Raw genomic sequence first — 23974 nt, 5'->3', positions numbered from 1 at the left:
CAGCAGCCAGCCTCTTCCCGCAGCAGCAGCAGTTTCCATCAGCTAGTCTTCCCCAGCAGCAGCAGCAGCAGCAGCAGCAGCAGCAGCAGCAGCAGCAGCAGCAGCAGCAGCAGCAGCAGCAGCAGCAGCAACAGCAGAAGAAACAGCATTTTCCAGCAGCCACCATTTCCCAGACAAAGAACTAGCAGCAACTCTCCTTCCCCAGCAGCAGCAGCAGCAGCAGCAGCAGCAGCAGCAGCAGCAGTAGCAGCAGCAGCAGCAGCAGCAGCAGCAACAGTTTTATTGTAGAAAGCCTTCCCCAGTAGATGCAGCAGCAGCAACAGTTTTCAGCAGCCAGTCTTTCCAGTAGCCAGCACTTTCACAGTATCTAACCTTCCACATCAGAGGCAGCAGCAGTTTCCAATAGCCAGCTGCTTCCAGCAGCAGCACCACTTTCCAGCAGCTTCTCCTTCCCAGTAGCAACAGCAGCAGCAGCAGCAGCTTCAAGACAACAGCCTTTCCCAGAAATAGCAGCAATTTCCAGCAGCCAGAGCCTCTCCCAGCAGCAGCAGTTTCAAGCAGACTTTTTTTCCCCCAGCAGCAGCACTAGCAGTTTACAGCAGCTGTTCTTCCCCAAACATAGCAGCAGTTTACAGCTTTTTCCTGTAGAAGTAGTTTCCAGTTTTCTGATGCCTGCCTATCCCAGCAGCAACACCAATTTCCAACAGCCAGCTTCTTCCTGCAGCAACAGCAGCAGTTTCTAGCAGCTGACCATTCCCAGCAGAAGCAGCAGTTTCCAGCAGCTTGCCTTCCCCATCAGCAACAGCCATATCCAGCTGCCAGGCTCTCCCAGGAGTAGCATAAGCACCAGCATCAAGTCTCCAGCACTCTTCCACATCAGCAGTAGCAGCACTTTCCAGCATCAACAGTTTCCAGTAGCCAGTCTTTCCCATCAGCAGTGGCAGCAGTTTCAAGCAGCCAGCATTTCCCAGCAGAAGCTTCAGCTACAAGAGTTTCCAGAAGCCAGCCTTTCCCAGAAGTAACAGCAGTTTCCAGCAGACAGTCCATCCCAGCAGCAGAAGCAACAGTTTTCAGATACCTGCCTCTCTCAGCAGCAGCAGCAATTTCCAGCAGCCAGTCGGCAGAACTAGCAGTTTCTAGCAACAACAGCTTTCAGTATCCAGCCTTCCCAGCAGATGCACCAGCAGCAGCACTTTCCATTGGCCAATCTCATATAGCAGCAGCAGTTTTCAGCAGGCAGCTCTTCCCAGCAGCAGCAGTGCTCTGAGCAAGTCTTTCCAAGAAGCAGTAGCAGTTTCCCACAGCCAGCCTCTCCCAGTTGCAGCAGATGTACCAGCAGCAAGTTCACAGTAGCCAGTCTTCCACATCAGCAGTAGCAGCATTTCCCAGCAGCCAGCATTTCCCAGCAGAAGCTTAAGCAACACAAGTTTCCAGAAGCCAGCCTCCCCCAGCATATGCACCAGCAACCACAGCTTCCAGCAGCATCTCCCAGTAGCAGCAACAGCAGCAGTGTTCAGCAGTCAGACTCCCAGCAGTAGTTTTCAGCAGCTAGCTTCAGACATCAGAAGCAGCAACAGATTCCAGCAGCCTACCTCTCAAGGCGCAATAAGAAGCAGCAGCAGTGTTGAGAAACATCACCAGTTCAGCAGCCAACCTCTTCCAGCGGCAGCAGTTTCCAGCAGCCACAACTAAACTTTTATGATTTTTTAAAACTTTTTTTGACAGATATGATGGAGCTTAGCATTTATCAGGAAGATTCCTCTATTTCCCTGTGTTCACTGTGTTCCTCATGTTTCTTATTTTCTCATTTTAGTATTAAAGAGTTTATAATTATAGTTGATATAGTTTATAGTTTGTATTTGTCATGGAACCCTGCCTCCACTCCTGCAGTTGGGTTCACTCCACCCTCCACATGTGACAGTGTCCTTACCAAAAAAGGATACTCAACTGAGTAAACTTCAAGTGTATTTTCCAAGTATACTTTATGTAATAAGCATACTAATATCAGTGTACTACCAGTATACTATGCAAGTATGGTCATAAAATCTATCTATCTATCTATCTATCTATCTATCTATCTATCTATCTATCTATCTATCTATCTATCTATCTATCTATCTATCTATCTCAGTACTTCTTGGGACTAAATTGGCCCACTTTTAGTTTATAAAAGTGTACTGAAATTCGCAGATGACTCTGTTATCCTGTCATTAGTAAATCATGGGAGCTCTGACCACGGCCCTGTGGTCGACGGTTTTGTTCAGTGGAGCAGGTCTTCCTTCCTTGACATAAATGTTTGAAATACAAAGGAGATGATTGTGGATTTCGGGAAAAATCCTGCCATCATTTCTCATTGTGCACATTATTTAAAAATGTTATCTCTTGAGATTGACATTTTCAACTCATCCCATAAGATAAAAACAAGAAATCTATGAAATCTATGAAAACAACCCTAAAACTATGGCAACAACAAGGCAGTTGAGGTGGTTAACCAATATAAGTATCTTGGCACCCTGGTCGATGACAAGCTCACATTTGGGCCGCAGGTGGATGCTGTGTGCAAGAAAGCACATCAGAGACTTTTCTTGTTACGCAAGCTCAGAAATTTCAGTGTTGACCGTACCTTCATGAGAATGTTTTATTCTTGTTTTATAGAATATGTACTGATTTTCTTTTGTGTGCTGGTTTTGGGCTTCTAAGTCAGAAGAACAAAAATCACCTCCAATGAATAGTTAAGATATGCAGCAAGATTGCGGGGGTTCCCTTGGACAACCTGGAGGATGTATTAAAAATCAGGACCCTAAAGAAAGCTCACTCTGTCCTGGCTGACCAGAGTCACCCCCTTCATGGCCACTTTATGTTGCTCCCCTAGGGCTGCAGATATGTGGTGTGATGAGCAAGAACTAATAGTCTCAGTAACTCCTTTTTCTCAGTGGCCATAGGGCTCTTGAATAAGGTTGGGTGATTTATTTATTCATTTTATTTATTTATTAAATTGATGTGTACTTTTGTATCATGTCCTGAATTGTTTTATAATTGTTTTTGTTGTTGTGTTTTTTTGTTTGTTTGTTTGTTTGTTTGTTTTTTGGACTGCTGGCTGCAAAACTTTTTGCTCCATTGGGGATAATAAAGACTACCTTGAACCTTGAACCTTGAAGTATATAAAAGCAAACTACAAGTACACTCTCTGATTTTTAGTATACAAATAGCACGCTTAAGTAAACAACTTTTTTGTAAGGGTGTGTCTGGAGATTTAAATGATCACTCAAGTTACACCCCTGTGCATCGTGCGTGACTATGCACAGCCTCTTTTAATGTGGAGATGCAGTTACCGTTTCTGTTACGAGGGGTTTGCTGCAAGTATTTAATAAACTCAACTGAAAATTTTTTCACCCACCTGCAACCCATTCACTGTTACTGTTTATGGCCTGAACTGAACTGCCCTATCCACAGATTATCCACGGTGCACAGGTATAACCACAATCCACTCATCACTAATACACTGGCTAAGTTGCAAATGCTCGGTGTAACAGAAAAACAGGTGTCTTTTTTTTTTTTTTTTAATCTTATTTTATAATTGTAAAATGGTAGTCAAAGGTGCATCAGCAAGACTTCTCAATCTCATTAAGGCTTGTTTAGGGCATGACCCTATAAAAATGTCCTTTCCTAGACTTGTTACTGGTGGCATAGAAGTTATGGATCTAAAATGTAACAATGCTCATATAAAGAATGGTATTCTTTGGATCGCTGCTCTTCTCCTAGAGCAGATGTTCTCAAAGCTGTGATGACTCAGGGCCAATTTAGGGACCCAACACTGGATTTAGGACCACCCAAGAAAAAAAAAAAAAAAAAAATGGAACACAAAATAATTCCAAAACAAATCTTTTAGCCTACTCTAGACTAAAAGTCAGGCCAATTGTGAATCATGGAAGATATGTATGTTGTGTTTTCCGGAGGAGGGAGAAATTCCCATTTGTCCCCTTGTAAATGTTGGCAAAGGTGCATGTCTACAATTTATACTTTTCCTTACTGAGCTAATTATATTGTGGTCTGTGCACCCCAAACTAACTAACGTGTAAATATTAAGTCAATGCAAGTGAATGGACTGTGACCATATCTGTTTACACTTATTTCGGTAAGCACTTTGAACATTTGGATGGGGTTATATGACAGTGTGGTTTCATGAAGTGTCTTCTTCAGTGGACAGGTCAATTCTTGACCATTGTGTGCTGGTGATCACTATTTCAGAAAAAGGACTTGATCAATTAGTGTCTTGGAAAATAAACTGAGGAAAGTCTTTGAAAGAAACAAACCAACCACCTGTGCCTCGTGAAACAACCTGTTTACAACCTGTTCATTGTCATCAATGAGGAAATGGTCTTGTTCCTTGTAAGCTGCTCTGGCTCCCTCCAATCAGATAATGTTATCAGGATCTTGTGTCTGACCAGCAAATCATTTATTCACACATTCTCATTGTGCACATTCTTTAAAAAATGTTATCTCTTGAGATTAACATTTTCAACTCGTTCCATGAGATAAAAACGATGAAAACATCCTAAACGCTCTAAAGTATCCATAATGTTATGATATGCATCGAATATTTATTGTAATTTTCAGTCCATACTGCCTAGTTTTCGTGTGTTTTTCGTGTGCCGCGGTATGTTCATGAAGGAAGGACGTAATTACCGTCTTTCCCATAGGCCGTAAACGCCTCATGACTTCAGCCAGTGTCTCGCGGGTGTGACGTCACGTGGTTTCTCTTCCATTACTGGTTTTGGTTTAGCGAGAGGAGACCACATAGCTAACTAGCTTAATTTTATTTTCAGCTAAAAGCAGATATTTCAAGTTAACCCGCAGAGTTATCGCGACTGATTCAACACTAAACATTTGTCACCGCCTATTTCTTCCGACGTCGTTGTCGCCGCTACCGGAGAAAGCAGAGGTACGTAACAACTGCGTTAGCCTAGCTTTCGCTACAGCTAGCTAGCTAGTAAAGATAGACGTTAGCCAAGCACAAGTGGAAGTTAGGCCTTTCAAAAATACATCCGTCTGCCCACTAAACACAGAGCTACAAGTGTGATCTCTAGTGTTTAAACTTAAGCCAGTGGCGGTAATGTGCTTTTTCGCGGGTTTCGTCTTGGCTGTAACGTTTACTTGTATACTCAGATTGAGAAGAAGGCCTATGTTGTGGTGCACGTGTTAATACGCGACAAATAGGATTGTCTTTTGTTGCTTTGCTAGAGACGACTATGATGCACATCAGAAGGCCCAATGTTAAACGACCTGCATTAGTTGGTTCTTCTCTCTTTTGGAAGAAGACACACTTTGGCTCTGACTCTTAACATAAAACTCTGTCCATAAATTGCCGCCTTGCTCACTAGCTACCAAACAAATAGACGTATATCATAGTGCAGGATTTAATAGGGTTCGATTCCCCTGTATTTGTAAATTTGGTTGGTGCCAGAACAAAATTTCATACCTCGATATTTATGTTATATATCTTGCTGGTCATACACAACACAGTATGACCATGGGTCCACACTTACTTGCAGTTGTAAGTGTGGCAACAGCTTAGGTCAAACATTCTTCAAAATAAAGCATAACAGTACTAAAGGGACGTAGGAATTGCAGTTATCCGATGAGTGAGTTACGCTTAGATCAACACCCAGTACCCATATCCGATCGGATTGGTCTCAGCTCTTATTGTTGTATGCAACGTGAAAATCCATGTTGCCATTCAGCAACTTTACAAATGTAATCTGATGCTAATCATCGCAGCCCTAATTGCTATCTACATGTTTGGATTAGTGTGTTTTATTCACGAGTGGTTACCAGAAACAAAAACAAAAAAGTGAATTCATAATTTTGAACCATCATGAAAGAGACTAATGGTATGGGTTTTATGGTTTGTACTGCTCATCGCGGCACAAATCATAATTTTTGACAGATTTTGGTCTTGGGTATTTCTCCACGGTATATTACTCTTCCTATCCAATTCAACTTTGGCAGGGCTTTGCATGAAAACTTGGCTGCTGATAACCCCGTCATGCTACAATGCCTTACCGTTCCTTTTTTCTCTCTCCATTTTCTGTTTTTTTCCTTAGCAGAGCCATGTACAATGGCATTGGTCTGACCACTCCGCGGGGCAGCGGCACCAATGGCTATGTGCAGCGCAACTTGTCAAGCCTGCGTGCCAAGCGTCCACGGGATGAGCGTGGTGGCGAGCGGGACGAGAAGGACCGGGAGAGGCTAGAGAGCCAGCTCAACCGGCAGCCCAATGCCGACATCCTGGAGCACCAGAGGAAGAGGCAGCTGGAGGTCAAGTGTGCTGAGCTCCAAGACATGATGGAGGAGCAAGGGTAAGAGAGACTCCGTGTTCACACTGGCACCCAAAAACTATGGCAAGCATCAATATTCAGTGGGAGGTGATTGTGAAGTCTCATAGCTCTGAGGTTACGCACAACACCAAAGGGAGTAACTATAAAAGTTCATATATGAGACCTTTTGGGGGTCCAGGCAGGATATATTTTATTTCTGAGAAGGCCTTAAAGATAAATTGTCTCTGTTTAATGTCTCACCTTCATTCGTTAAAGGTTTTAACTTTTTGTTAAGACAAAAAAAAAGGTTGGTCATGGAACAGGGAAGAAGCAGCAAACTTTTCTCACCCCTCGGCCTAAAGGAAGTATTTGTGGGCGTAGCATATCATCAAAAAGCCCATAACCTCTGAACGGGTTAACACATCATCAGAAAGCTTTGAGCAGGTATGTCATGGGCCACAGAAAACCCGATTATTAACTTTTCGCTTTTGCTCTAAAGGGGGTTTGGCAGTGGGTGTGACATACCACAAAAATCACCAAACTTTACAGCGGATTTGTGTAGCACCACAAAGTTTTGTTGTGACGTTTGTCCTGGACTAAGGAACTTCGGGTTAACTTCTCAAACAGATTGGGCCACATCCAGTTTTTTACAGTTTCTCCAAATGGGAGTTGGTGGGGTGACTTCTGACTCCCTGTGTAATTCCCAACAAGTTGGCTTACACATGCCCACACCATTTGTGATTTTGCGCTTAATGACAGATACTGGATCGGAGCTATTACCTCTACTAACTTTCATTCATTCGTTTGTTTATCTTTTCCTCTCGCGCTAAGTTAAGTGAATGGAAAAAGGTCTACCAACAACAGTTTTTTTTTTATAGATATATATCCAGCTGCCTCACATGTACTGATCAAAATTGGGAGGTGGGGGATGGACCGTTGGTGGGGGACAACATGATAACTTGTTCACCATTGAATGACTGGTTTCTTTGTGCTGCATGTCCACTGTTCGATTAGTCTAGAGCAGGGTTAGTAGTATGCTTCATATCTGCTTTAATACACATAGTTGCACTTTGTGTGTCTTAGCAAGTAAGTTATTGGTGACCCCTTTTCATATTTTAACAGCTGCATACAGTTCTAGAGTGATATTAGCGATGTACAATGAGAAACCGTTGTCTTGCCTGCTTTGTTTTTTAAATTTTAAGTCTTTCTCAAATTAGTCTTTAATTCCAGCTGGTTTTTAGAAGGTCTGAAATATGGTTTGCAGAAAATTGTCATCTCTGTGAATTTCCAAGTCAGAGGTAAAACTAGTTAAAATTAAGCTCTTCTTTGAAGCAAGGCAGCAAAACTGGACCTATTTATGACAGGCAGTTTTTTGAAATAGTTGAATAGTTGAATCTTTTTTAAAAACATAGTGTGAATGCATTAAGGGGCAGTTGAAAGAGGGATTAAGTTAGGAGATGTAATGTTAAGTTAGGAGATGTAATGATGCAACGTGGCATTCACCTCCTCAGGGAGTTGTGTCCTGCCACCATGTAATCTAAGTTTTTGTGACAGGGATCATCACTTAAACATTTTGGCCTGAAACACCATGATAATGATGAAGGAAGGGGGAGGAAGGTGTTGCTTTAATCACAAAATGATAAATTTCCCTCTCCATTTGGACGGCCAGGTACTCTGCTGAGGAGATTGAGGAGAAGGTGAACAGTTTCCGACTGATGCTGCAGGAGAAGCAGGAGCCGCTGCCAGTCACAACCGAGAAGTCAACGTAAGTACAAACACACACACACACACACACATCCAGTGATGTTGATAAGTATGTGTCCTGTGTCCCTGACGCATTAAAATCCAAAAGAACGCATTAAACCTCTCTTTGAACCTCTGAGGCTGAACGGGCAGACAGTGGAGCAGGTAGAGTCCTTCAGGTAGATCAACGCCCATCTGTTCCTGCTCAGGAAACTCAGGAGCTTTGATGTCAGGCAGGACATTTAACAGCTGTCTACAAATCACTTATTGAATCTGTTCTCACCTTCAACATCACACCTTGGTTCACCTTCACCTCTGTCAAAGACAAATCAAAGCTTTCCCAGATCATGAATCAAGCAAGTAAAATAACTGGCAAAACCCAGAATCAGTTATCAGCACTCCACACCCAAGCAGCTAAAAGGAAAGCCAACCTCATTACACAGGAGCCCACCCAACCCCTTCACAAGTCCTTCCAACTCCTGCCATCGGGCCACCGATATAAGGTCCCATTATCCAAGAAGAACATCTACAAAAACATTCATACCCACAGCCATAAACATATTAAATAAACAATGAACAATGACGTCCTAGGTCACTTTACACATATCCAGATCTTTTACCTTGTCTATTTCTTATAGTTTTAATTTTTATACTTGCTTTTAAGAATCTATACACATATTCACTTTCTGAATATGAATCTGAATCAGAAATTCACCATCAGTGTGTCCAGGGGACACGCCCTGTTTTTTGCTTGGCAATGCTACACTGTGAATCACAAATGCATCGTGAAATCATGAAAATCAGTGAAAGAAACCTCGCCACTGATCACAGTTTTCTAATCGTCTGTGCAGACGAGATCCCGTGTTCAGTCATTGCCACATGCTACTTAAACTGCAACAAGCTTGCTGCATGCATTTCATGTCAGCAATCAAGACTACAAACTTGGTATTGGTGAATAAACTGATGTGGCCGTAGTCACGCATGTCCATGATGCCCGATGATGTTTACTGTCAAGGGGATGCCCCGTGTTGAAACCATAACCCAAACAATCCTTGGTGTAAAAAACAAAATTCACTGGCCGCCGCCATTTTATTACCATCTGCACGTATATCTCCTGCAAAACGTGATCTTGTCTTGCACGAGACTTCTTCGTATTTCCTGAATGATCAGTGAAAAGAAAATGTTTTAAAAAGCCATCAGAGAAAAAATTCAAACATATTTCTGGCCAACAAACCATTGCAGCCATATTTTCTGCATATAAATCCACATCTGATGCCCACCTCCCAATGTTGGGTAAGTTAGGCTACTCAAAGAAAAGTTCAAGTTCAATGAGTAATCAAGAAAAGTTAGTCTCATTACTTGCTACAGATTGTAAGCACATTTCTTTACTAATTATTCACTCTAAAAGTATGAGATAAAACTTCAGACCAGGCCAACACCTTCGCTGACTTGCTGTTTTATTCTCCATACTAAACATCTTTATCTTTGAAAAAAGAAAAAAGCCTCATGCTCAAATAATGGAAGTAATGAGAATTTTATTAGAACAGTAACTGTAATGTGTACTGTTTAATTTCTGGAAGGAGTGTCATTAAGATTGATTAAAAGTTATCTTGCTGTAGGGGCCAATGCTCTCTGTTCTGCCAAAATCACAGTACAATATGCAACATTTTTAAGGTTGGGGTGTTCTGGCTATTTTACACTACCCTTAAGCCTTAAGGGTAGTGTAAAATAGTGTAAGCTCCATAACACCTTAAGGGCCTTAAGGTGTTATGGAGCTTTCCGTTGTCTGCCAGTGATTTTCCGACTTCTGAGTTGGATCTTTCCACCTCTACGGTGAATGTGTTTCACTGCAAGCAACATGGACACCTGCAAGACAGAAAAACTCCGATATGTCCACTTATAGCAAATGACTTGCTGACGAAAGTCAATGGCAACAGCTAACACTAGCTTCTAATGTTAGCTAAGCTAGATACAACTTGTCATCGTCACTGCTAGAGCAAGGTCTGTTCATCACAGTAAAAGAATACACTGCTTTAAATCTGTTCCATCTTAAATAAAGACTACAGAGAATGCTGTATTGAAGTTGGATGTTTTCAAATAAAAAAACAATCAGAGGAAAAGTTATTTAATCATTGACTGTGTTGTCTGCTATTTTGCTATAACATCATATAAGGGTATTCTGGCAAACTCTTAGCTTTCAGATCTTCTCCTTAATTCTGACTAGGAGTTCTGACTTAGCCGATGTTCTGCGGTTTTCCACATAGGAAGTCTGTTTTAACCTAGTTCTGAGTTCAGTGGAAAGCTCTATAATCCCCATGGTTAATATGAGAATAAGCCATGTTACTATCACCCAGTTATGACATAAGAAGAAAATTGTAAAATTCATGGAAATGTAGACGTTGCATAAAAAATGGAAAACACAGTTTTTTTTTTTTTTTTTTGCAGAAGTGCTTAAATGGGTTTTCTGTTCATATTGCAAGACAATAAAAAATAGAAAATACAAGTGTTTAGATCTGATAATCACTATGCTACGTTTTCAGCCTACAGAATCTATTACGTATCGTGAGGGGCATTAATATATATCTAGTCTACAGCGATATTTAATATTGCAAAGAAGGGGAGATGTAAAGCTGCCTGATGTTGGTTTGTCAGGGTGACGGAGACTCACGCTCTGGCTGCAGCCAACCAGCAGAAGAATGACCGGCTTCGCGCTGCCTTTGGCATTGCCACCGACTACGTGGATGGATCGTCCTTCCACCCTGACCGCAAGGAGAGGGAGAAGGAGAAGAGAGAGCAGGAGCGCCTGGAGAGGGAGAAGCAGCAGCAGCAGCAGCAGCAGAAATATGTGTGAGTATGATAAGTAGTCTTACATTTCACATGATAAACTGGCCCAGCTTTTGCAAGTTTTTTGGGGATATGCTGCTTATGGTTTGTTTCCTTTGCTCTCTCAGGTTGGTGGAAGAATCAGATGATTCAGATTCCCCTCCGAGGAAACAGAGTCGGAAAAAGAAAAAGAAAAACAAGAGCAGAGACAGGTAAGAAAAGAGGTGAAGAAGTGACAAGGATAACTGAATCTAAGGGTAGAGATAGACTTGTCTGGCATCAGTAATGTGGAGCAGAACTGATGTCAATAAATGATTTGAATAATCACTTAGTTGACATTGTTTATTCCTTCTGCTATCAGTTCAGAGAGTCCCTCCCCATCTCCTCACCGAGAAAAAAAGAAGTCCAAAAAGAAGAAAAAGAAACGGTAACTTCCATTGGCTTCCTTTGTGGTGTTTCTTGTTTGTGAGTTCATATATCTGCATTGTCAGAGAAGTTGACTGTGAAGGTCTGTCTTACAGGGAGGCATCAGAGGACGAGGATGACAAGGGGAGGTAGGTGTTACTACTAGTACTTTGTTTTAGCTTTGCACAAGTTACAGATTGAAATTAAAGGCAGCAGTGTGAGTTTTGGTTCCTGCTCTCAACAGTTGTCATGTCAGCCTCCAGAAAGGCTTTTATGAAAATTTAAAGGCACAATATGTAATTTTATGATGCTTTAGCAGCATCTAGTGGTTGTCTGAATTCAGACTCGAGGTTGAGAGTTATAAGCTACATAATAAGCTTGGGTCGATTGACGATTGAATCGGCAGTCACCGATGGACGGTATCCATCGTGATTGCCAGTTTAGCTGCCAATGCTGCATGATGCTAAATTCTAAATGGGTCACATGACATTTGTTTTGTATACACTGAAATATATTTAACTGAATGTCTGATGTAATGCACATGAAGAATATTTGGATGGCCTAATCATAAGTTGTGTTTAATAAGAGGCAACCTTCTTCTAAACCACAAGACAATTTAATGGGCATAGGCCTATGAAAGGGAAAAAACAGCATCAATATCAGCTGATCCTGAGTGGCCTTATGTAAAGCTTCATGTTTTAATCACCCCCCGCAGCTCTTCAGATGAGAAGCACAGGCAGTCCAAGTGGAAACGCAAGAGACAGAGTGACAGCATGACTCCTCCAAAAGCTAAGGCTAGGCGGCACAGGAGTGCCTCTTCCAGCTCTGCTCACAGGTAGGGTGTGATGAACATTATTTTGGTATTGAGAATATACTGGTTTGTCTTAATAGAAGTACACTGTAAACTTAATCTAGGGTTTCACCTCCAGGGAAGGTAAACTAGAATGTGTTATATTTCAAGTCTTTTGTCCCTCTAATTTTTCATTGTAGTGAAAAGTAGTATTTCCTGCCGTATTATAGTATTTATCAGGAATATCAACAACATAGCGTAGATTGATATTTGCATAATAATTTCCCTTGTATTAGAAGTAACTTCCCAGAGTCACACTCAGTTATAGATGGTAGGATAGCTGGTATGTGACAGGAATATTCTGTTGACTAGTTTACTTGAGGCAACAGAGTTACTCAGTCATAAAAACATCAGGGTTCATTTAAACAGCCTAGCTTGTATAGTATATCTGCAAACCACAATTTTCCCGGCACTCATTTTCCTACAATTTGGGAGGTCCTATCAATAAAACCTAGGTTCTGTCCACATTCTCTGTTAAAGCAGCACTACTTAAAACAGGCCACTATAAATTCTCAGATTACATTTTCTCCTGTTATTAACAGCCAGTCTCCTGCCCCACTGAGATCACGGCAACAGGACCAGGCAGCGAGGAGAACGGATGAGGGCAGGAAGGGAAGATCCCCTGACAAAAGGAAGCGGGGACATGAGGAGCACAGCCCACATCGGCAGGATGGCAGAGGGGTAAGAAGCTGTATCATTTGTTGGCCAATGCAGTTTGTCTGCAAAGCTGGGGATTCATTATATAGGTTAAGGCTGCTGCGAGTGGAATTTGAAACTTGATGACTTTTTGCAGTGCCCTTAAGGCCCTTAGTTTTAGATTTTTATATTACCTTCACAAAGACATAACCGCCACTGCAGAGAGACTATGTGACCATCAAAGTACATCAACATTTAGTAGGAAAAAAAAATGTGTTTTGAAATCCATTCAGTGTTCAGATTTATTTATCCATACAATAGAGAGAGAGAGAGACAAATACAGTGCTGTGAAAAAGTATTTGCCCCTTCCTGACTTCTTTTTTTTTTTTTTTTTTTTTTATTTGGATATTGGTCACACTTAAATGTTTCAGATCATCAAACAAATTTTGATATTACACAAAGATAACCTGAGTAAATATAAAATACAGTTTTTAAATGATGATTTCATTTATTAAGGGAAAAAAGGTATCCAAACCTACTTGGCCCTATGTGAAAAAGTAATTGCCCCCCCTTGTTAAATCATGACTTAACTGTGATTGACCACATTTTTTTGGAAAGCTGAGTTCAGTTTCACAAGCCACACCCAGGCCTGATTACTGCTGGGCATGTTGAATCAAGAAATCACTTGAATATAACCTGTCTGACAAAGTGAAGTAGGATAAAAGATCTCAAAAAGCAACACATCATGCTGCGATCTAAAGAAATTCAAGAACTGATGACAAAGTAATTGACATCTATCAGTCTGGAAAGGGTTACAAAGCCACTTCTAAGGCTTTTTGACTCCAGTGAACCAAAGTGAGAGCCATTATTCACAAATAGAGAAAACCTGGAACATTGGTGAACCTTCCCAGGAGTGGCTGGCCTACCAAAAATACTCCAAGAGTGCATCGACGACTCATCCAAGAGGTCACAAAAGAAGCCAGAACAACATCTAAAGAACTGCAGGCCTCACTTGCCTCAGTGAAGATCAGTGTCCATGATTCAACAATAAGAACGAGACTGGGCAAAAATGGCATCCATGGGAGAGTTCCAAGGCGAAAACCACTGCTGACAAAAAAACACAAAGGCTCGTCTCACATTTGCCAAAAAACATCTTGATGATCTCCAAGACTTTTGGGAAAATATTCTGTGGACTGACGAGACAAAGGTTGAACTTTTTGGAAGGTGTGCATTTTATGCCTGTTACATCAGGCATAAAACTAACACAGCATTTCATGAAAATAACATCATACCACCTGTCAAACATGGTGGTGGTAGTGTGATGGTCTGGGGCTGCTTTGCTGCTTCAGGACCTGGACGACTTGCCATAATTGATGGAACCATGAATTCTGCTCTCTACCAGAAAATCCTGAAGGACAATGTCCGGCCATCAGTTCATGACCTCAAGCTCAAGCGCACTTGTGTTATGCAGCAGGACATTGATCGGAAACACACCAGCAAGTCCGCCTCTGAATGGCTTAAAAAAAACAAAACAAAATGAAGGTTTTGGAGTGGCCTAGTCAAAGTCCAGACTTAAATCCAATTGAGATACTGTGGCATGACCCTAAACAGGCCTTTCATGCTCGAAAACCCTCCAATTTGGCTGAATTAAAATATTTCTGTAAAGAAGAGTGAGCCAAAATTCCTCCACAGCGATGTAAAAGACTCATTGCCAGTTATCACAAACGCTTGATTGCAGTTGTTGCCGTCAAGGGTGGCACAACCAGTTATTAGGGTTAGGGGTCAATTACTTTTCCACTTAGGGCCAGGTAGGTTTGGATAGCTTTTTTCCCTTAATAAATGAAATCATCATTTTAAAACTGTTTTACTGTTCTATTTACTCGGGTTATCTTTGTCTAATATTAAAATTTGTTTGATGATCTGAAACATTAAGTGTGACAAATGTGCAAAAAAAAAAAAAAAGAAATCAGGAAGGGGGCAAATACTTTTTCACAGCACTGTACATTGTGCAAAACCATTATTTCCTAACATTAATTCAATGTTACTGCTACAACATGCAGCAATAACAAACATGTAGGTGGATGAATTGTGATGTCATGATTTTAATTTTAACATCATGTAGCAAGTCCTAAGCCTAAGTAGGGTCATTACCCCTTGATGTGACTCAAAAAGAAGAATTCCATAAAAGTTTTTCACTGGCAGTGTTACCTTCTGCATTCAGTTTTTACTTGACACGCTCTCACTTGCCTTTCTAGAAATCTCCAAGGCCGCACAGTTCCCCTGAACGTCAGCAGAGGGCCAACCAGGAGAGACAAAGAGAGCAGATGAGGGAGAATGACAAAGACAAGATCTACAAGAGGAGACATGACTCTTCATCCCCCTCTCCAGCTCCACAGCCAGAGAAAGGCAGACATTCAAGGAGCAGGGAGAGAGAAAAAGAGAGGCTTTCAAGAAGCAATCAGAAGGAGAGGGAGAAGGAGAGACGTTCAAGAAGCAGAGAAATGGAGAGGGAGAAAGGGAGGCGTTCAAGAAGTCGAGAAGAGAGAGAGAAAGGGAGGCGTTCAAGAAGCAGAGAAATGGAGAGGGAGAAAGGGAGGCAGTCAAGAAGCAGAGAAATGGAGAGGGAGAAAGGGAGGCGGTCAAGAAGTCGAGAAGAGAGGGAGAAAGGGAGGCGGTCAAGAAGTCGAGAAGAGAGGGAGAAGGGGAGGCGGTCAAGAAGTCGAGAAGAGAGAGAGAAAGGGAGGCGGTCAAGAAGCAGAGAAATGGAGAGGGAGAAAGGGAGGCGGTCAAGAAGCAGAGAAATGGAGAGGGAGAAAGGGAGGCGGTCAAGAAGCAGAGAGGAGAGGGAGAAAAGGAGGCGCTCAAGAAGCAGAGAGGTTGAGAGGGAGAAAGGGAGGCGCTCCAGAAGCAAAGAGATTGAGAGGGAGAGAGGGAGACGTTCAAGAAGCAGAGAGGAGAGGGAGAAAGTCAAAGCAAAGGAGAGAGTCCCACAAAGGACCAGACATGACTCCTCCTCGTCTCCATCTCCATCTCCTTCTCCTCCGCCTCCTAAAAAGGATACCAGAAAGGCCAAAAGTAGAGAAATGGAACGGGACTCGGACAAGAAGAAGTGGGACAAAAAGTCAAGACATGACTCCTCATCACCCTCACCACCACCAGAAAAAGAGAGGGCAAGGAGAGAGAGGAGTGGAGAAAGAGAGCGCAGGATGGATAGAGATCCACAGCCAAGGATGCCAAATGACAGAGATAACAGGAATGAGACTGGGAGGGGACGGGAGAGAGAAGTGTCTCCTCATCGACAGAAAAATGACAGAGGGAGGGCTGGGCACCCATCCCGTGATTCCTCATCACCTGCCCCTTGCTCACCTCTCACCAGTGGGCCTCAGAGAGAGAGGGACGATGAAAGCAGAAGAGAAAGGGCAAAGGATCAGGAGGGGAGGTCTAGGGAGAGGGAGAGGGATCTGAATAGGGAGAATAGAAAGGAGAGGGAACAGGAGAGAGACCAAAGCCAAGAAACTGGAAAAAAGAGAGGTGAAGTGAGGTCTAGCCGACAGTCTTCTGCTGCTCAACAGCCACCCTCCCGATCCTCAGATGAGCATAGATCGGAAAGGAATTGTGAAGCAGAACAGAGGACAGACCGATATGAGAAAGGGGGGAAACAAAAGACCAGAGACAAACAAGAGCCGGGAAAAGGAACAAAGCCCTCCACGGAAGGACAGACGAGAGGAACAGGAGAAACAAGCCAAGAAAGGAAGAGAGGGCAGCAGCAACAGCAGTAGTAGTAGCAGCAGCAGCAGTGACAGCGACAGTGACAGCTCCTCCTCCTCCTCTTCATCCTCCTCAGACTCTTCATCTTCATCCTCATCCTCTGAAGATGAGGGCAAGGCAAAGAAGGCTGGCTCGGCAGGAAAAGAAAAAGGTAGCCCAGTAAAAAGCGCGCCACCTGCTGTTGGTGCCCCTGTTCATAGGTATTTAGCTAATGGTGCAAGAGAAAGTTCTGCCTCCGAGAGTGCCTCTGATGGACAAAGACAAGGCTTGAAGGACAGAGCGGGAGAACGGCGTACACCATCAGACAGGATAGGACCTCCTCACAGAGTTCCTGCAGAGGACTATGGCCCTCGATCAAGAGGGCAGGAGCGTTACAGCCCCACACAGGTGGACAGCCCCAGTCCACCTCCCTCCCCACCCACCAAAGCAGCCACCAGTAGAGGCAGCAATCGGTACTCCCCGACCAGCTCTGAGAGTAGGCGAGGCAGGGAGAAAGAGCAGAACAGGAAGTCCAGTCCCTCAGCTCAGATGCAGAGGTTGCACTCCCCTTCGCCAAAAACCTACGCCTCATCCCCGGCCCGTCGCACTCCACCACGTCAGTACCAGGACCTACCTTCCCGATCGAGGAGAGACTCCCCTCCACCGGTCTGGTCAAATCGGGAGAGGGAAAGGCAGAGGGAGAGAGAGAAGGAGAGGGATAGAGACAGAGAGAGGGAGAGGGAGAGGGAGAAGGAGAGAGAGAGGAGCAGAGGAGGGAGGGATAGAGAGCGAGATCGGCCAGCCAGACGAAGCAGGTCCAGGTCTAGAAGCCCAAGGAGGCGTAGCCCCCCCAGCAGGTAAGATGACGTTCTGAAACAGTAACCGAATAAACTCAGGCTTATTTCTAACATTCACACATTTAATAGTTGATAGTTGATGTTGATGACTTGTTGATAGTTGATGACTTGTATACCTAGCAACTATGTTATATGGTCTTGGTAAGGGAATGACTCATCTGACTACATCACTTTTTTCTCACATCTCTTTAAATCAGGGTCTGTGGTTTTTGCACCACTAAATTCATTTATCTTTGTAATGAGGGCTTTATTCACTTTAAACCTACTATAATGCCCCTGCATCATTACTTCTGATTAGTAGGTAGTTTCCATTCTCCATTTGATTATTTGATGCATTTGATACATCAATAAAACTCTCAGAAGAGCAACTCCACCCCATCTTTTATCTGCTTGTATTCATTAGAATTAGTAATGGCTTCCAAATTGGAGACATGAATAACCAGTTTTTAAACGCCTTAGCCTGTTTGCCTCTATCACAAACACAAACATGAGCAAAATATTTCAACTGACTGCATGGTTTTTTTTTTCCTCTTGAAGGTCCTGCCGCTCTCCCTCACCACAGCGGCGAAGGAGGAGTAGCTGCTCCCTCTCCCGAGAAAGAGAGAATGAAAGAGAAAGAGAGAGGAACAGACAGCGGGAGCTGGAGAAAGAGAGAGAGCGGGAAAGGGAAAAGGAGCGGCAGCATAGAAAAGATGCCCCCCCACCTCGCCGCCCCTCTTCCTCTTCTTCCAGCTCCTCCTCCTCTTCCCCCTTGCCTTCACCACCCCAGGAGAGGAAAGATATGAAATCGATGGAGAAAGACCAGAAAGATCGGAAAACAGAGCGAGAGGACAGAGAGGTGGACAGAAGGAGGAAAAGTCGATTGTCTCCATCGCCAATCCCCTCCAGAGACTCCATCCGTGTCCCGGCTTCAGAGAGCAGAGGCTCCCACTCAGAGAGCAGACACTCTGATCCTCTCGCTGGAAGGTTGCCTGCTGACCACCCACCAGAACCCAGGGAGTCCACAAGAGTTCCATCAAGCAGCCAGCCGCAACCTGCGGCCCCACGACCTTCAGACCACACATTCAGGAGTGAAAACACAGTCAATGGGAAGGAAGCAAAGGACGACAAGAAAGGCAAGAGGAGTAGCAGCTCCAGCTCCTCCTCCTCATCATCATCATCCTCTTCTTCCTCCTCATCTTCATCCTCCTCATCAGACAGCTCTGACTCTGAGGCAGAGCAAGGAAAGGGGTAAGGAGATAGGAAATCTTAGGCTACATGAGATACACACCACACAAGGGCTGCAACAACGGTTTATGAGCTCACAAAGAAATGAAAGCTGAAACTAACCTTATCATTACTACTGCAATCACTAGTGCGTTTTTTATGCACTAGGGATGCAAATGTCGCACTTTTTTTTCTACTTGAATACACAGTCTGTGGTGTGAGTACTTGTGCTCTGGTTTCGTTGGTGTGTTTTTTTCACCCAAACACTCCTACAGACCACAGCATTCACACAGGGGTGCGACCGTCCATTTGGCTGACATTGTTTGTGTTCCCAACTAGCTTCTGTTTTCCATGTGCTAACAGATGACATCATACCAGGACATATACCATGATTCTGTTCAGATCCTGTTTAAAAAAACAAAACAAACAAACATTGCTGAATGTCACAGTCAGTGCATCCTCCACGTGAGATTTTACAGTGCTAGTAGATGTTGAGAACTCTCTAGTACACAGCAATTTTCTGTCGTTGAAAAAGACTTCCCAGAATGATTTGATCTGTTTGCCTTTCACTTCAGTCACTTTAAGTCCAAAGTGCGCCTCATCTGCTTTTACCACAGAAGGTGCGTGGCGAGTTGTTCTTTTCAGTTCCACCATTATTCAGATGTTTACCTGATGTGAAAAGCCAATTTGTAGTTCTGCATCAAAGTGCGATGGCTGCCATAGCTACACAGCAGGTGTCTGTGGTTCCTGTCTAGCCTGCTTTTTGAATGTCACTGCTGGCAGGGCAACACAAGATTGCAAGACCTATGATTGGTCCACTTGGCTGCATTGTACCTTTCATTTCCTTTGATTTCCAGACACATCATTGTCACTTGACAAAAGGAAATATTGTATCTTGATTATTGCCATTTCATTATCATTTGAACCCTAAAATCAAGTTTGATTGTAATTCATGACTCTCTTTTGTTGTTTCTCATAACAGAAAGACAGATAAAGCCAAGAATTCGTCCTCGTCATCTTCCTCATCCGAAAGTGAAAAGGAAACAAAGAAGAAAAGGTCAGAAAAAGAAGTTTAAACTACATATGGTTTCCTATGAATGTTGCCACGTGTCACAGCTTCATGTCTGCTGTATAGAGTACTGTTGTAGATGGAAGCAGTGCTGTCTGAATAATTGTGAGAGGAGCAAAATGCCAGCAACCTGTCAATTGGCTCACCACATGTAAACAAATTATAGCAAGAGTAGATGGATTCCCAGGTTCCCAGCTGAAAATGAATTTGAGCAAAACTTTTATCAACATCTTTGCTAAAGCATTCCTACCGAGAATGTTTCTGGGTTAGCATAAATAACTTAATAGTAAGACATAAACTTCACTAGGGTTGTCCTGAGACAATAACAGAGATTAGAATCAAGGAGTGTTTGGATTGTTACTGGCTACATGACTATGCTCAGTCAAATCTTAATGGACCTAACTTAACTAAATACCAAATTTTAGGCGGTGTATACTCACATTATGTCTTTGCATTGGCTCAAATTGTATTAACTTCACTTACACTTACACAATGTAAAGCTTCCCAAATAACATGCTCTTCTTAAGTTGCAGAATCTATAAATGATTTTATATCAGTTAAGTTGATAAACAGTGAAGGTACTGTGATGGTGCTGGCATCGATTTAAAAAAGAAAAAAGAAAGAAAGAAAGAAAAAAAAAGAAAAAGAAAACTCAAAAACCCCAGAAGCCACAGGGGAAAAATGGAAGAAATCTTAAAAAGCACCACAGGGAGACAGATGTGATTCCTTGATATAGTTAGTGTAAGTAAATGAGATTATTGTGTTTTCTTTCTCACACCAGTTGTATAGGTGGTGTTTCTCAAAATTAAGACCATGTTTCCCTGAAACTTTGTTTCCACAACTGTTGGTTGGTGGGGGAAACTGTGGGACACAGTGCTGCCTTAAAAAGAATTAATTTACAAAAAAAACAATAATGAACAACTGAAAATAGCTGTTAAGAGGGAGGAGCCTCCATCATACCAGTGGAGGATGGCAATAACAGGTCAATATGCAATGTGGAATAAAAGGCCAGCGTCGGTTCACTATGTCAGTCTAACCCTACTCTGTGTTACATATTCACCCTTTGAGTTGTTTACTACATTGTTCAGAACTCAGGACTGAAAGCTTGTTGGTTCTTAAAGTTTTATTGACGCCTGTTTTTGCTTCACAGCCCGCCCAGACGTCAGAGGGTGCCAGCTGATTCGCTAAGAGATTCTCGCTCACTCAGCTATTCTCCTCCAAGACACAGAAGAGCAGCACATTCCCCGCCCACCCGCAGGTCAGTAGTCAATATGGGAGATGTTCACTGTTATCTCATGTCAACTAAAACAGTTCTGGTTCTTGAACTGGTTTTGTTCTTGGAGCCAAGATTCTAATTAGACAACTGTCCCACATTTGCCCCAGTTTAGAGTGGAACCATTGGGATAGACATGTAGCTGGGCCGCCGGCCATTGACTCCAGCATTGCTGTGGCTGCATTCAGTCCCAGTCTGCTGGTTTGCTCATCTGTGACCCAGCATGCTGTCCAGGAGTTCATAATACTCCTCATTATTACCCTGACCAGCACCACTTTTCATCAGGTCCTTTTGGGAATCTGTTGTTAATTTGGTCCTGGTTTCTAATGAATCAAGCCTTCAAGATACAGTTTACTTTTTTCCAGCTGGGAACCAACTTTTTGGGTTCATAACTAATTTATTTTTCATCAAAATGCGCGGAATAGTTCAAAATTATTTTCACAAACTGAGCCAGTTTTTTGTAGGTTGAAAAGGACTATGTGAGCAGATGTTGCTAGTATTCTCAAATTGGGATGCACAAATACCAATAATTTACCATGGTGTGTTTCCCCAAGTAGTTTGGTTTGATTGGAGAGGTGAGAACACATTTGTTCTGTGGTGTGGACCAAACAAGTGAACCATGATCCACCAGTTCCACCTGAACCTGGGACTGGAGCCAGTTTCAAGTGAACCAAAGTACGGTTTGTTACAAGTGAGAACCTAATCTAAGCAAGCTATAGGAGGTAAACCAAAACCAGTGTATTGTGTGGTGTGGGTTGATGGTGGCTGTTGACACCTGAAGACGCACAGAGCTGCAAGTGCTGCCAATTTTGGTGCAGCAACTTAAAAAAAACATGAGCCAACACAGCGACACATAGAGTTAATGAAAACACCTACCAAAACCAGAAACCATCCATCTGACAGCAGAACATTTGGGAGAGAGAGCTTGTTGTGGGAAACAAACCTCCTACAAGCCAACCAGTGTATTGGTGACATGTAGTTGTGCTTCATATAACACTAGTCCTGTGTGAATGAGGCCAAATCCACCTTAAAACATTCTAACACTGTTTAAAAGTGTCTATTGGTGATGCACTTTGCATTCCAAGGTCCTCTTTGTGGTTTTATGATTTTTTTTTTCTTACTTCGGCGGAAAGCTTGTGAAACACAGACAACACGTTTTTGCGATAATTTCAGTATAGCAATTGTGAAATTTGATGATGAAAATATTTCAGCAATCACAGCTACAGTTAAACTTCAGGTTTTGGTGTCAGCCTGTCACAAAGTGCAAAGGCTCTCCTTCTAGAGCTGCCATCTTGCACCAACATTCAACAGGCATATGGAGAGCCCGAGATCAGTTTTTCCACTGATAGATCATCCATGGCCTGCATCCTTGCAGATCTGTTGTCAGTAAGCTCTAGCTTGCAGTGCACTTTGTCACTTCCCGATCCATCCGTCCGTCCTGCTTGACTCATACTGCACATATACAACTGTCAACAGAGTTGGGAAGGAGGCTGGATGTCTCACTCGTTAGCTACTATCATTATCAACTCTGGAAAGAACAGTGTGCTTAACTCAGAATGTCTTTCATTAAATCATAAAAAACAACCTTTTTTCCATCTTCTGGGTGCAATCTGTTGAAGCTGGATGGTTAAAAAAAACAGAAATCCTGAAACAAGAGCTGCAATTCCGATCAAGCTAGCGCTAGCTACTCATAGGCTATGTAAACAAAAGTCTTTTTAGATAAATTCAGTAAACAGGCAGTATTATAAAAATACCATACATTGTTCACAGGGAAAGCAGATACTGAAAAGTTTGAAGGCAGAATGCACACAGACATAGAAAAAAGTTCCATGTGTTTATTAATAACTAGGCTCCGCTCTCTCCACTTCCTCCCTCCATGTGTAACTCACAGCTGGGTGGAATTTTTTTTCTAGGCCAAAATGGTATTTAGTCTAGCACTTGAAATCTTTACCTTTTAAAGTGACAAAGTGATCCTGGCGCATCCCCAACACTTTATAAATCTGTGCTAATGATTTGCTTTTCTTCCTTCTCTTAGGAGTGGCAGTCGGCAGTCCCCAAGTCGCTCACCCAGCAGCAGGCGAAGGAAATGAGCTGACAACTTGTGACGCTTCACGTCTGTGTCGTCTCCCTTCACACCTTTGCCTGGTCTGAACTGGATTGTACCATGGACTTCAGAGCCAATGGTCAAATTAGATACAGATCTGTGAATGCGAAGGGAACATGTTTTTGTTTCTGAGCTGCCACAGATAAATCAGCAAATCTTGTAACCAGCAGAGACTGGGAGGTCACCTTTACAAAGCCGGCTTGAAATATTTCTTTAAATGAGCTGAAGAGAAAACTGTAGGGGAAGCAGGCCAATAGCAAGGCGACATTAGCACTGATAGGTGCAACAGTTGAACCACAACCCCCCTTCTCACACACACACACACACACACACACACACACACACAACACACAGTAATATAAAATCAACCTTAATCCAGAGAATATTCTCTTGACTTTACTCTGTCCTCTGTACTTGTACCGTCTGTTGCGTTCTAAATGTAGATATGAGCCGTCTGTATTTTGGTTATTATCACTGAACAGATATGCGATTTCCATTTAATGTGATTAGGAACTGCAACATGTTGGTTATTTCTTTGTTGAAAATGATTAATGATAATAAAAGCAGCTGTACATTTTACTTGTGTGGAATTCACTTTTCCAGTCCGTGTTTTCACTGTCCCAGGTCACATTGGTCTTGCTCATATTTAGTCAGTCTTTCTAAAAATGGTCAAGATATCTTTCTGACCCAAATAACCTCAAGATTACTGAATCCAGATTTGATTTGATCAGTCGTGTGTTGCTTTTCTTGATAGATTCTAAGAACTATCTAGCGTTCAAGTTCCAGGACACTGCTCCCACAGCTTGCCTTTATATATTGGTTGAAAGCACAAAGTTGCAGTGACAATCATCGAGCCAAAAGAGTGTTTGATGCATGCTGGGAGAAAAGCAGCAGTCACTGAAAGCTCTGGATGGGTTTATAAAAGAGTCTGAACATTTTTTTTA

The 23974-nt window shown here is 42.7% G+C and overlaps 1 protein-coding gene across 1 annotated transcript; it reads left to right on the top strand.

Annotated features, from left to right (window-relative positions):
• The first annotated feature begins 4711 nt into the window (after nucleotides 1-4711).
• Nucleotides 4712-23609, top strand: srrm2 (serine/arginine repetitive matrix 2). Its single transcript, XM_030057088.1, is given in 15 exon segments — nucleotides 4712-4942; nucleotides 6105-6359; nucleotides 7987-8082; nucleotides 10713-10907; nucleotides 11012-11095; nucleotides 11245-11310; nucleotides 11405-11437; nucleotides 12004-12123; nucleotides 12681-12819; nucleotides 15030-16552; nucleotides 16554-17378; nucleotides 17916-18608; nucleotides 19567-19641; nucleotides 20804-20911; nucleotides 22962-23609. Coding segments are annotated over 14 exon segments (4260 nt in total). The 5' UTR covers nucleotides 4712-4942; nucleotides 6105-6111; the 3' UTR covers nucleotides 23017-23609.
• The last annotated feature ends 365 nt before the right edge of the window (nucleotides 23610-23974 follow it).

The sequence above is a fragment of the Myripristis murdjan genome, chromosome 8, assembly GCF_902150065.1.
Source record: "Myripristis murdjan chromosome 8, fMyrMur1.1, whole genome shotgun sequence".
NCBI lineage: Eukaryota > Metazoa > Chordata > Actinopteri > Holocentriformes > Holocentridae > Myripristis > Myripristis murdjan.
Note: the sequence above shows the minus strand (reverse complement) of the source record. Positions and strands in the feature narration are given on the sequence as shown.